At 35.3% G+C, this 15,060-nt stretch overlaps 1 protein-coding gene across 1 annotated transcript in view; it reads left to right on the forward strand.

Annotated features, from left to right (window-relative positions):
- LOC106134616 (all trans-polyprenyl-diphosphate synthase PDSS1) overlaps positions 1-13,625 on the forward strand; it is a 38,709-nt gene extending 25,084 nt beyond the window's left edge. The window contains exons 5-8 of the mRNA XM_013334711.2: positions 7,597-7,686; positions 9,789-9,920; positions 10,684-10,878; positions 11,769-13,625. Of these exons, the coding sequence (XP_013190165.2) occupies positions 7,597-7,686; positions 9,789-9,920; positions 10,684-10,878; positions 11,769-11,990 (639 nt within the window). The 3' untranslated portion in view covers positions 11,991-13,625. The remainder of the gene's footprint in view (positions 1-7,596; positions 7,687-9,788; positions 9,921-10,683; positions 10,879-11,768) is intronic.
- The last annotated feature ends 1,435 nt before the right edge of the window (positions 13,626-15,060 follow it).

Genomic DNA, 15,060 nt, shown 5'->3' on the forward strand with positions numbered 1-15,060 from the left:
TAGGCGCACTTGACTTGATGAAGATGCTAAAGAACGTCAGAAGCGAATTGCGGATTCTTATCGTATCTACGTCCATTGTTCGGAATATGTCGCGTTCCTTATTGTTCAACTGTCTGCATTACGCGTTGAAATAGCGTTTTTAAATGAAGAGCGCACGCGGTTAGAATTTTCATATGTAAACTGCGTTTGTAAATACACAGAAGCCACTTAATGAAGGCTGTCAATATTCAGTATACTTCAAGGAGAAGCAATCCTACATGGGCATCTGCTTTAAGTGCGTGTTTACATTTAATTACATATATCAGTTAATCTTGCAAGTTAGTATTGCTTGTTTTTTATTTAGTTTCTATTGTTTTTCTCTTTTTAACAGAGATGATGTAACTTCTAGAGCACTTCCACAGCGTGAATCGACTGTTCGTCGTCACCTTTTTGAACTTCAACGGATATCCGTATGCTTTCGAAATCAGTAGTTTAGTTACTAATTACGTAATAGGAAATTCGTTCGATACACCATTGCAATGACTAATATAATTAGCTAGTTTCTTTTTACTGGCTTGATTAGATGAATTTCATTTTTCTGAGTACTAATCTTATGCCTTTAATACTTCTTGTGGATGATAGGCTAAAAGAAGCCAATTCTCGTAGAGGCCATACTCTAGAAATTGTTAATACTTTGGGTAATAGGAAAGTTTTCAATGAAAAGTTTTAACCAAAAACGAAAATATAGTCGAACTTTATGACAAATCCTGCGATTAAACGAAATATTTTACGATTACTAACCAAGATTGTCATTTAAGATTTCTAAATAGTGTTGTCGCGACGATAGATTCAGGTTCAGGTGTCGACATTGGAAGGACACGTGAGAGGCAGTGGAATGGTAGCTTTCACCATCAGCGTGGCGCGGGCGCGGCATGGGGGGTGTGCGGGCATCATCCGTCAATGCCCGTGCGTCAGCCACTCCGATGACGTAGGGTCAATGAACGGACTCTAAAGCTATCGGCTTTTTAGAGATCTGGGTCATGTTATGGCTCTCAATTTAATTAGATAATACAACAAGTAAGGGATAGCATTGATATAATTATAACTTGTCTTGATAATACTGAGAAAACTTTCGATTCACTTAAAGAATGTTCTAATGCTAATACAATACAAGTTTACAATGCTAGTAAAATACAGGCTTGCCTCGTTGCAAAATTATCCTATACATAAAATTTAAATATGTTTTCTTTTCTGCGTAAGTGTTTGAATTTTGATAATGTTGCGCCAATGCAGTATTTTGTTTAGTCCATCAGTACCAATGTTACCTAAAATTAGCTTTTCGTATTTGTTGAAGTTTAATTTAAATCTGTGTGAATCTCAAACCAAGGGTGGGCTTGAAGAAGCTATTTATTATGTCATATAAAAATTCAATTTGAAAAGTTGCTCGCACACTCTTTATCTGTTACATGCACGTAGTTTACTACTACTTTAACTACTTTTTTCTAGAGTTTTTCATCAAGGAAAAATAATTCTTACCAGAGTCGGCACACAAATACCAATTTATATAAAATGTTCTATAATGACATCGATTTCATTGTATGTGTGTAATAAAATATACGACTTGAAGGTATTGAACCAGGTATTAACAATGTAAAAAAAGAATTACGAAGATAGTGTGTCGTGTCTCGTCTCGTAAGTTGATAATTTATGTTCAACTGAATGAAAATATGCGAATAATTTGCTATACAAATTGATCGCGCCTTATTATCTGTCATCTTTAATATTAAAAATTATTCAGACTCATAAGGAAATGTCTTAAATATGCCGTAGCATCCTACTTCTATACAATGCGTGAAGGACAAAACTGGTTCTGCCGGTCCTCCATATTTATGTCCTCCACCTTTTTTGTATTAATGGTGCCCTTTTGCCATAAATCCATAGGCGAAGACATAAATATATCGGACACCTGGCCATCTTAACATTCCGCGCATGATTTGGTTGTCACTTTATGTTTAACAACTCGTAAAGCATACTATCTTACTCGTATATAGGTACTTAAGAAACCTATATCATTCTCATATAAGGATAATTTTATGATTTAAGTTCGCGATGCACACAAAAAAGTTAGTAACTTATACATTACTCTTTTTAAATGGATTTCCGATACCTATATTAAACAAAGTTCGTAGGTACGTTATTTTCTTCAATTGAATAATTCTTTATGCGTAAATTAAATAAATTTCGAATTTAAATTTGCACAAATTATCAGTATTCATTACTCATGTGATAAGACAAATAATTCTTTTGATGTTTAAAAAGTAGCTATTTTTTATTTATTTACTCCATTCAAGACATTTTTCCTTTTTGTATTAGTTTTGTTAGTTTCCCGCTATTATTTCTCAAATAAATAATAGCTTTTGATTACTCAAATTTTGTTCGGTATAACCGAATCAAATTATATTTAGTTGCACCAAAGTTTTTAGGAATGTTTCAATAATTCTCAGTGAACCAAATAGCGCGTGCGCAATTGTGCGTTGATGTCATTTGCACCGCAGCAGCAATGCTGCCACAGGTGAACGATTTACATGTATGAGGAAACTGTAATTATCACGCAACGCAAATGTTAAAAAATAACAATTCAAAAGACTCGCATTTATTTAATCTGTTTTAATAAACGCCGGTGAACTATTGCTTTCTATAGATGTTTCGTCATTGTATGAACACGTATTCTATCGAAAGCAAATTTCGTCCAACACTTTCCTTTGGGTGACCCACCGACTTTATTTGATGACGAGTGTTAAGTAAAAAGTAAAACTGGTATTTATAACTGTAATGCAGCGAGGAAAGAGGCGGAGAATGTGGGTCGGAAGCTCGTGAGTTGTGACCAACCTTGCATTCGATTAACTTTATTATATTTTGGTGCCGTACGTGAATTTTTATTTTTGAATAAAAAAATTTTAAAACACAGTATTAACCAAGGAGTATGTATTGTCTGGCACTAACTAAATGCTTATCTTTACAATAAGCGCATAGGGCAAGTGCACCATGTCAAGGTCCACATAATTACAATTTCATAACTTGTGCTTTACGGAAAAATTATGTTTTAATTATATTTATTTGAAAATGTATGTTACTATACGTACCTAGTTACCTGCTTTGTTATGTTTATGATTTAGATTTTATTTTTGTCCGTAGTGTTCTGGTATAGGAGCCAAAAGCCTCGAGTCTGTATGTCAAGGTCGACTCGTCTTCATGCTTAGTTGCTTTAAGGCGTGGTGGAAACAGACCAACACTTGCGACACAAGCTTTGGTAGAGTTTGACAGACATCTGTCTCTATATATTTATGCAAAAATATGACCACATTTATTCCCCAATATTGTACGTAATTCATTTTTTTTTTATTTACGGTATGAGTTAGATTGCAGAAGTGTCATTATAAAGTTCTCTGTCAGACCCAATGGTTGACTGGTAGATTATGCTTCTAGCATTAAGTCCGCCAATTGTGCTATATAATTGTATTTTGTGCAATGAAGTTTAAATAAATAAATCAATATAATATGTTTTTTAAAAATGACTACCGCTCAAAGCCTACTATTTTGGCAGTTTGAAGATATTATTTTTATATTCGAGTCCCGCGACACTGAGTACTTTATAAGCGATTTATTTATTGGCGTCTAGGAGAACACTGGTGTTACTTCTAAAACCGGAGTTAGCACACGTACCACCGTCCAGCGTATGTTGAAACGATGCCCACTCGTCGGCCACTAATCGCCAGTAGAACCCTGCTGGTTTCGCAATACACCGGACCTTCCACTCACTTGATACGAAACACGTCAATTGACTGTAATTCGAACATGCATCGGTCACATTAAATTCGGTTATCAGCTTCACTTTTAAAAGATTGAACTGATTTGTGCGGTTTACCAGTAAATGACCACGTAATTCATATAATTATTTCAGTAACACACAACGTTAACATTTTCACCGCTAGTTAAGTACGCGCTACTTATGTCGCTGTATGAAATAAAATTAATGGTATCTGAATAAATTATTACTCCATAGTTATTTTCTTTTTTTGTGTCTCAGTTCGCAGGAATATCTACCTTTACTATACATACTTTTAGACAATCAAAATATAGATCTTAAATCTATGTCACTAGGTGGTTGTCTCGATCACGGTGTGTCATGGGAATTGTAAATTTAAATTTTTATTTCAGTTGATGTCAAAAAAACTTTGCAACACGTTGTCTATAATCGGATGCAAAGTAAGTGGTCAAATTTGGATCAAACTTTTAGCATTTTGCAATCAATTAATTAATGAATAAGTTTAAACACTAAACTGTGATCCGTTGAGTTGGACTGGACACGGTTTTTGAGTGAGTAATAACGGATTCGTGGTTTGCAAGAGGATGAGGGGAGAGTCAAGGCCGGTAGCGCGACATACATCCCACCACATTCACCTTCCGTCCGCCGCTGCGCCACCTGTCCACCACCACTGTCAAGGCTATCTTGCGAAATACCACTACAGAACCACGCACAACGCGATCCGACGCACACAGACAACTCAATCTAGTTATGAGACACTCGCTTGTGAAAATAATGTTGCAACTATCTGCTGGTAATGGCCTTCATCAGACAACTATCCTTAAATTTATAAAGTAAAAGCACAATCGACAATATTTCCGCGTATTTTACTTCAATCGAGTTCCGCGTTAATAATATACTCCCCGGTTATTCCCAGCCGAGTATGGAGGAATTTATAAGCAACTTTTTTTCTGTCACTTGCTCATTATTTAAACCTGTGACATGAACACTTGATAAAGCTGAAAGACCGACTCCTTCACCTTGGACAATGTATATTTTATTTTTAAAGTGTCTTAGCGATTGTAAAATAATTAATCGATTAATATTGATTCAAAGTTTAAGCAAGCATTACAATGTAATGGGAATTACAGAATAGAAACCACAACGCATTCAGAATTAAGTTTGCGTGAAATCGTAGAGATTTTTCTGGTAAATTATTCATGTAGCTCACGTTGGGTAGACTTTCGACTCGTTCTTGTGAAAGCCTTTCACTCTTATCATGGGACTTATATGTATTATATAGTTTGCCAAAAGACAGGTTGTAGTGGCAAAATTTGTAATTATGTATGAATGTATTCAACGTAGTAAGTTATTCTTATTTCAGGCAATTATACCTACTGTGTAGTTACCATTTACGATTATAACTTGATTATAAGTCATAAAAGCATTTCATATGATTTCATGTTGGAATTCATCGAGGACTTGCTACATCGCCCGTTTCGTGGCAAACGCAGGCACGTAACGGATGCGTTTTTAGTTCGGTTAGCCGACTACGACAGAAAGTATGTTAATGCGTGCGCAATTTGCGCAACCAACCGAGAAAGACACGCGCCACCACCCGCTCCCGTACGCGATCCCGTTGCTCTCATCCACTTCTCATAACTAGCACTACTTCTAATCTAAGCGTACTAAAATAAGATTAAACAGATCCACTTATTAAGACAACGTATATCCAGAAAATCTTTTTCAAAAGAAGAATAACGTTCGTAATCGACTAACTCCATAATCAGAATTTTTCACTCTCAGAGTGCAGGCAAAGTTGGATAGGATAAAAAACTATTTCTAAATAAAAAAATATGAAGTCGATTCTACTTATAAATAAATACTATGCATGTTCTTTTGCGTCTATTCATGAACTCACGATTTTCCCGTCTCGTCTTCCAATATCATAGTCAATATCTGATGGTATTCTACACCGGTCACTTTCACATTTTTTACTTGTTTGCTTTTACCAAAAGCAAAATCTTCATAAAATTACGAACAGCGATGACCCTTTTTGATAAGTACTCAATTCATTAAAATCTTGACTTTATTGCCTAAGTTTTGATGAATTGAATAGCCCTTAAAATAGCTTGTTTAAATACGAATAATATTCTTGCGAAATAAAGTTAACGAGAAAATTAAATTATTAGATGATGACATTTCAATACATCGAATTCAAAGTAGTGCGCGTTTCCGTTCGTCCCTTGATTAAAATATGTAGGTGCCAGTCGGCCACTGTATGTAGGCTAACAAGTGTCGACTGATTGTAAGGCTTGATTTACACAGTGTGGACGCGTCTTAGGTGAGTGCAAGGTATTCGTTTTAGTTATAACTTCTGTCACGTAGTCGTTAAACGTTTACTCTTTTTAATATATTTTCACAAAATCCAATTAAAAGTTGTAGAACAGGACACCCGGATGATGTTGCCAGCAACTCAAGGATAGCAAGAGTCGAGCGACTTACAAAAATCATTTATACATTTATTAAGCTAGTCATCTTAAATTTCTTCCTTATACTAGCATCTTGATTTTAAACGTTCTGACATTATACCTGTCTGAATCTCAATTCCTTCATTAGCCATTCATCTAAACGTGTTCTCAAAGGTCTTTCAACTATTGGTTCTTTTTACCCGCAAAGTATAAAGACATTATATGTGTAGGTAATGACGATATAATAATCAGTCTCAATAAATATATAGTTAACAATTAATCATGCAAATTAAGCAGTTGTGTCAATAAAGGCGAAAGTTTTTTGTTTACATATAAAGTATAAATAAAAAATTGAGAGTGTAACCTTAGCCTTAATGAGCTTAGTGTCGCGCCCACGCCTTTTATACGGGCGGGCAGCGGCGGGCGAAACGTCCGACTTCGGCCGGCCGCTATTAGTATGCGGCCGGCCATCGCATCACAACTTTCTCGACATTCTTACTCGCCGTCAGCAACCGGGAGAAATGAGCGCCCGATACATTTAACAATTATTACTATGTGTTTTATTAACGGATAAAAAGATTTAGTAGTAGCCCTTTTGTGCCGTTGGTGCACACCAATGCAGTCTTAGATTTCAGTTTTAATGTTGTCTATTAAATTATCTAGTACAATTATTGATGTCTCTGAAGTGGGCTGACTTAAGAATGGTAGGTACTTTTGATGTCTAGTTAGAACTACATATTTTCCATTAACGTCAACGTCGTAACGACGTTGCCTCTTAGGCAACCAAGGGAATATTAGAACATCAAAATGTTGTGCCAGAACAGCATTTTCGAGGAGGGTTGACGTCATACAATCAGTCGTCAATTAATGACAAATCACTTTCTTTACGTAAACACAAATTAAAACTTACTTGCTTTTATGCGGGGCTTCGTTGCCGAATTCGTCTCATTGAAAATTCCAGAAAAAAAACCTACATGTCTTTCCTGCATGTTTTGTCTGTCTCTGTGTCAAATATGTAATGTAATGTAACTCGGTCCAAATAGCACATTTTATTTTCAGAAAATAATGAGTAATAATCTGTCCATTTCTCATTCGGTCAGGAAAGGAACGATGTCTTGACTATACGTCGGGTCAGGTTAGGAAAAGGATTAGGTTCGAGACAAAACTATTTTTTTTCTCATTCCTTACCTAACCCACAAACGTGTTAGAATTTCGGGTCAGGCTAGTAATAATCCGTTTTTAAATTTTATCTTTACAAAGAAAATACACATCTTTCCCCTTTATTATTTTAGTATGGATAGAATAATGAATGTACTTATGGTATGACTATGTTGTTTTCAGGTGGCGATGGCCGGCGACTTCATCCTCGCTGTGGCGTCGATGATGATAGCTCGCTTGCGCAGCGATGACGTCACACTCGTGCTCAGTCAGGTAAACCTATCATTCTTATTGTAGCATTGCTTAGGGTCTAAGTAGTTAGCGGTGAGCTACTACGTCAAGGGACTTGAAACAAGCCCTTTGGGCAAAGACAACCAACCCATGATCGTTAGACCTGGTATGCGAAGTTTTTACTTCGGGCCAATACCAAAAAATTGAATTTTGGTAAACCTCCATATGGAATAATTTTTTTTAACACTATCACACTTTTATTTAACACTAAAATTTTTAGTTTCTTAACTCAATCCTTATTAAGAAGAAATTGTTATTAAAAAGATACACATTGGGTTTTAAAGTCATGAGTCCTAAATGCTGGACCTGTTTAGTATATGTTTAACTAGATTTATGCTGGATTTGCATTCCTGTTGAAGCCATAAATCACTATGAAAATTCTTTGATGTAATAAAATAAGAAATGTAATCTTAATGCATTAGTTTGAATGCTAATCAGTGTTTTAGGGTAAGGGAAAACATCGTTTTAAAGCCAATCCGACTAGTGACATCTAGGCTGAAATCATGGTTACATAATTTACTTCAAAGAAAAATCGATCCATCCAATCTTTTTCATTTCATTGCTAGCCGTCTAGATGGCGTTGTGTATAAGATAGATGATTTGTATCTAAAAGACCAAGGTTTTAATTTCCAATTTATACGTGTCGAAACACATTGATCACATAGGATGTTATGAGAAAAATAATGACTAAATCATTATTTGCACCTTAATGAAATCAATGCATTTGCTTTGTTAAATATTTGTATCCGCAATTATATAAAAAAAAATATTTTATATATTTCCTGCTCGATGTATTTATTATACACCAGTTTTGTCCATTTTGCATCTAAGCAGGCACGCGATTATGCCACGTTATTAGAATTAATATCATTAAGATTCACCCGCGGGTGATCGGGTCAAGGGTGATTTGCGAAATAAACCACTCCATACAATGCTCATGAATTGACTTTAAGAGCTATCTTTGTTTGACAACACTTGAACTTGGTTTGGGAGGGGCTGACGTAAGGCTGTATGTGGTGTTGAACACTAAAACATCTTTTCAACAACAAGATTTGAAGCTGGATTATTAAACAAATAAAGTTTGTATGACAGTATATTTTAATGGCACGAGTATCAATATAAAAAAAGTATTTTATGTCGGTTAATATAAGACCAATATAAGAAGTTTCCATAACATTTTAAATGAGAGCATAGTAATCCTTCGTGTATAATTTATCTAGTGGGTGCCAGATAATGGTGCTTTATGCCCAACCATTTCACCTTTTTAGTTAAGTAAGCACTTCAATCAGTTGGCTAAAAATACATTACATACGTGCAAGAAATCACGCCTCTTTCCCGGAGGTGATGGCACCGACTACATCTTTGTACTTGGTACATAAGAAGTATGCAGGATCCCTGCATACTACTTTCTTTTCACCTTTTTGAAATGAAAAAAAAAGAATATATCCACGTTTTTTTTGGGCGAGGCATGATTACTTATGCACGTAGTCATCAAGTACATGTAATTATGATTTAATGCTAGGCTTTCCGGTGCATATGCATAATCTGCGCATCCTTCTTTTGCCCTTGTACGAACGAATTAGTAAAATGTACTTTAGATTTAGTAATTGCTTTACGTGTCATTGTTAGGAAATTAACATTATTGTTACGAGTATGCATCCTAAATGTGCCACGTTTATAACTTTGAATGTAACAATAACTTTGCATTCATAAGTGGTGCAATTTTTTGAAAAGCTCAATGCTAATCTGGAGTCAAATCATATTTTCGAGAGTGTCACGCTTAGTTCTTTTTAGTCGGCTTTCTCGACAGCCTATGTGTGGTAAGTTATACGCCTATGACGAGAGTCCTGTTATGTATTGGGATAATTTGCAACAGACTAAAATCATTAGGCTTCAATATTTGATTTGATCGACTATGTATTAAACTTTGACTTTTAAAAAATGCAAATAAATCCTTTAATTCTTAATTTATTATTCGCCTCGTCGTCGTATACTAGAAAAAATTAAGTATTACATACATGAAAAATATTATGAGTAGGAGGCGTGACAAATTGTTAAAAAATGATGTTTTATGTTGATTGCAGGTGGTAACAGATTTAGTACAGGGAGAGTTCATGCAGCTCGGCAGCAAAGAGACAGAGAACGAGCGATTCGCGCATTACCTCACAAAGACGTACAGAAAAACAGCCTCACTCATTGCAAACTCCGTCAAAGCGGTAAGTCCCTTAATTTTTATGATGCTTGAAGCAAACTACCGTGAACCACCAGGATTCGCTAATTGAACTATAGTCAATTCGCGAATCCGTTCCGCGTTCAAAATCTCGTCTACTTTCTATATTTTCGCTTTAAGTATATTCGACGTGTTCGACAAGTTCCTACTCTTGTTATCTCTAATTCAATATGAGTCAAGGCTGCTTATCGTTTGAATAAAATTTGCATTGACATATATTTTGCAAAATAACTGTAAATAACATGTGAGATAGGTTGTTAAATGAAAATAATATGAATCCTTCATAGGCGATGTAGCCTTCACGGGTTTGCATAGTTTAAATTATTATGAAATATAAATACTCGTATGTATTACGACGAACGAAGCCAAGAAGCGTATTCCTGCCGCATGGCACGCGCGACGCCGTTATATTTTTTTAAGTGAACATACATAGTGACAGCTTTTAAGTGAACATGCCATATAAGTTTCTATGGCTATCTACATCGCACATCCCTTTATGCCTTTGGTAACACTTCTTGTTAGTTTATTTTTATTAAGTTTATTTATTTATTTGTTCAATACATCTTACAAGCTAACAAATATAATATCCAAAATGCTTACAAGATAAATAATAAATAATTTAAAATAAAATTATATACAATTATTAGTATTGAATTTGTTCATATACATATAATTTATTTTCTCCTCCTAATCATTTAAAAAATTTACCTGCAAAGTGTAATCTTAAATGGACTGAATGATTTTCCCAGGTGGCCTTACTCAGCGGCGCCGATGAAACCACAAGCGAACTAGCGTTCCAGTACGGCCGGAATCTAGGCCTCTCATTCCAGTTGGTGGACGATTTACTAGACTTCGTATCTTCGGCCCAGGCCATGGGCAAGCCCACAGCCGCCGACCTCAAGCTAGGGTTGGCCACAGCGCCAGTTCTATTCGCCTGTGAAAAGGTAAAATTGTTGAGTTTAAAAAACTATTTTGTGAAATATAAATGTATGCCAGACTAGAGTAAGTAATTTTACGATAGCTACCCCGTGTCGCCGTCATGATGTTTTCTTCTAGAAATCTTTTTTTTTGACAACGTCACATCATATTTCGCCTGTTTATGTTATACTTGTTTTACACTTCGCGAATATTTCAATTACTGGGCCCGTACTTTGCCGAAATAAAAAGTACCCCAATGTAGTTTTAGGTACTTATGTGTAAACGTTCAAGAAGATGGTTGTGAGGAAAATGCTTTGTCCTCTAACTTAATTTTACATTAAAGTCATTGCAGCGAGTTGTTAGTCTTTTAATTTGTTAAGATTTCATCAAATAATGACCATACTTTGTTGTCTTAATTTATGATTAACTTGATTTGTTATTTTTGTATTGGACTTGACCCCGTAAGATAGAATCAATGTTTAATTGAATTAATTAATGCCGTTATAACGTAGTATTGTAAAGAAGAACAAGTATGGTATTAAGTCTACTTAAAATTTTAGATGTTTGATTACTAATGAAACAATTATACTTTATTTAACAGATTTAATGTAGCAATTATCATTTTTATTACATATAAAAGCATATTTTTTTTTGTTAATGGTTGTGTTGGTAATTTAAGCGTTTAACCTAAATGAAAACATAAAATTTAAATAAAGAGAGAAAATCCAATAATTTTATGTAAAAAGTTAAGTTCACTCAAACACATCAAACTTCACTCCGTTTAACTTACCTGAACTTCCTATTAGAATGGTGATCATAGGCGGTTTTCAGGGTACAATCGGTCACAAAAGTTGATGATGACGGTGTAAAATGTACGTAGTTTCCATGACATTAAGTTTATCAATAATATTTGCAGTACCCGGAACTGAACCCGATGATAATGAGGCGGTTCCAAGAGGCCGGCGACGTGGCCAAGGCGTTCGAGCTGGTGCACAAGTCGCGCGGCCTGGAGCAGACGCGGTTCCTGGCGCGCAAGCACGGCGCCGAGGCCGCGCGCCTGGCCGCCGAGCTCGCCGACTCGCCGTTCCAGAAGGCGCTCGTCGTCACCACCGACCTCGTCCTCAACAGGATCAAATAGCACCACCATACGGCTCACTTTAAGTATTCTATCAAATCCGTCTGGGAATAACGACCCCGCATTTTCGAAGTAATTTTTGGACTGAATGCACTCCTAAGAGTACTTTGAAAATCAACACCCTTTCGGACGTTACGACACGAATTTCGTACCTTTTAAGGTTGAGTGTGTTCGCATCACTTGCGAGTGTGCGTGAGACTGCGTGCGAGTGTTGGTGTGCGTCGAGTCACGAGTGGCGAGATATTATCGTAGATATTATACGTCAAGTTATATGTGCCCGAATAATGTATACATTATATTCGATTTACAATACATATACAAGTATGTAGTTATTATGATCAGTCTGACTGAATTGTTGACTTCGTTCGTGCGACGAATCAAAGTTTATAATACTTATATATTGGATTATGTATATAAAGTTATTTATACTTATTATTATTGTATTTGTACTTTTTTTTATTTATCCTCACTTTTGTGACCTGATTTAATATAAGATAGTTTTCTGTGAGAGTATTTTGAACATTGTGAACTATCTGCATCCCATATAATGTAGCTATTGCCACTGAGTGAGCGTGTATGTGACCAATCGTTACCAAATACCGCTATACATAAGTGTACAACAATATGCTCAAATGCTTATCGATATAACTGTACGTTATGATGAATAATCTGTTTAATGGTACGGTATAATAATGTACATAAAGGATTATTTAACGATTTCGTTTTCTTCGTTCCTCTGTTTTTTGTTATTGTGCAATTTAATAAATAAAGTGTTAGGAGGTATCTGGGTCTAATGCACATTAATATTCTGAACTAAAAAGATTGAAAAATTGTTGTAAGTGCAGAAAGCTCGTGGTCAGTTCGTCATGTAGATGCTATGTAAATACTGGAGTCATTGGATAAGTTACCCATGTTTTATCTTCAAAACCAATTACCTCAATTTCTTTAGCGTACACGTAACACGTTATAGAGGTGTATATGTTCTGATGTAGTATTAAATTATAAGTTTAATGAGGCCGCACATTACTTAGGCAAAATCCGTTAAAACCTTTTGGAATTTGGTAAAGAAATTCTGTTAGAAAATTAGTTATAATGATTGTAAATAATAAAAATGAATATTTCAGTAATACCTACTGATAAAATTGTAGTGGTATGATAATATACCCCACAAATACGCACCAAGAGCGCAGTATTTTAAAAACTTTTCTTGAAGTTCTCTATTTAACAAAATATTAGTCAATAATAAGGTAACATTATTAAGAAGGTGGCACAATGGTCGCGTCCCAGTTACGTAAAATTATGAGAACTTGAGTTTCGTTCCCGCATTGGTCAACGACTAATTGCCTAATTATTCAAATTAACGATCCCTCATAGTTTTATGTAACTATACTATTTAATTTTACAGATTTACGACCAAATATGAAAACGGTACTAACACAATTATAGCATAATGTCACCACGGCCATGGTGCCAACTTCCGATGGAAATGGAGTTGTATGTTTTGTACATTCAATGTTATAAAATGGGAGTCAATGAATTTTATTTATATGTATGTAGACATGTACGTAGCCGGTATTGTTTGTAAATATGATTACTATGTAAAATGCTAAATCATGAATAATTTTTAATATAAATATTAGTTACAGAATATTGTTTTATTTCAATTCGTCAGGAAGCTTATCTGACAATCGTTTGTGGAGTGTTTCCTACAGTCCCGCTTCAAAATAATTATTCTATAACTATCAATGAAATGTTGGTCCTTCACCTCGAAATTGTTGAAAACCATAAAGGTACAGTCTCATGGAAGTTCTACGACCATCATTGCTAAAGTGTTATTGATCGTAATTTTAGCACGCCAATATAATGCCCTTTTTACGTTTATTTTAAAATTATTAAAAGTACAATTACCTATATACACATACGTACGTAGGTATATCTTGTTATTGTCTCTCATTGGGTAGCCAATAGATTCTCAAAGGTCAATTTCATGCGATTGGCTTTATAAATGGAATCGAAATTCAGATGGTTAGTTGGAGAGCTAGTGAACCCTCCGAGTAACGGTCTTCCTGTAGGGCTAGAAATGTGTATAGTGATGATTAATAGCACACCAAGGCCTAAAATCATGACCTGGCAGGTATCTGCCCTGCACGTCATCAACGCTTTTATTTCTTTAAATGTAAATACGTACATGCGCCATAACAACGGGTTCCATTTGTTGAGTTAGCGAAATGTCAGTTATTATATTTACTGTAAAATATATTGATTTTATTTTTCCAACAATATAGTACCTACTTTTCATTGGATTATTTCTCTCCTCTTTTCTCCTTCTGTCTTCTGTAATGATCAACTAAATTTTTTCTATACTTCCGACAAACCTATAATGACCTATTTTCGCCAGAATAGCTTAATTCCTTATGTGGGTTGCAATTGTATCCTGCGTGTTTGCGACTATCGATCGACCCGCGCCCGGTACCGCCAGGACGGCTAAGAGTAGGCAAAAAAATAACACAGGTACTTAATATAAAACGATTGTTTAATAGTAAGTACTTAATGTCATCATCATCCATTTTAGTCCCGGTTCAATCACGTTAGTCCCGGTTGAATTCGCAACAATCTGTCTCGCGTCTGTTCATTAAAAGTACGAGACTACTCGTAATACAGCTTGGGTCATGCTAATATGCTCGCCTCCCTAACTTGCCGCCTGAATACATAATCAGATATCTGCCTGATGCCTTTCCTCACAATAAATCTAAGTTTGCTGCTCGGCAATTTAAATGCTTCAAAAATGTAACAATCGTATAATCTATATTAATATTATAAAGCTAAAGAGTTTGTTTGTTTGTTTGAAAGCGCTAATCTGAGGAACTATTGGTTTGAATTGAAAAATTCTTTTTGCGTTGAATAGACCATTTATCGAGGAAGGCTTTAGGCTATATTATAACACAACGCTGCATCTATAAGGAGCAAATAATGGAATATGTGAAAAAAAACGGGAAAAATTATTAATCCTTGAGGGCTTTAATGCTGCCCAAAATAATTATTCCACGAGGACGAAGTCGCGGGCACACAAAAA

The sequence above is a fragment of the Amyelois transitella genome, chromosome 9 (assembly GCF_032362555.1).
Source record: "Amyelois transitella isolate CPQ chromosome 9, ilAmyTran1.1, whole genome shotgun sequence".
Classification (NCBI taxonomy): Eukaryota; Metazoa; Arthropoda; class Insecta; order Lepidoptera; family Pyralidae; genus Amyelois; species Amyelois transitella.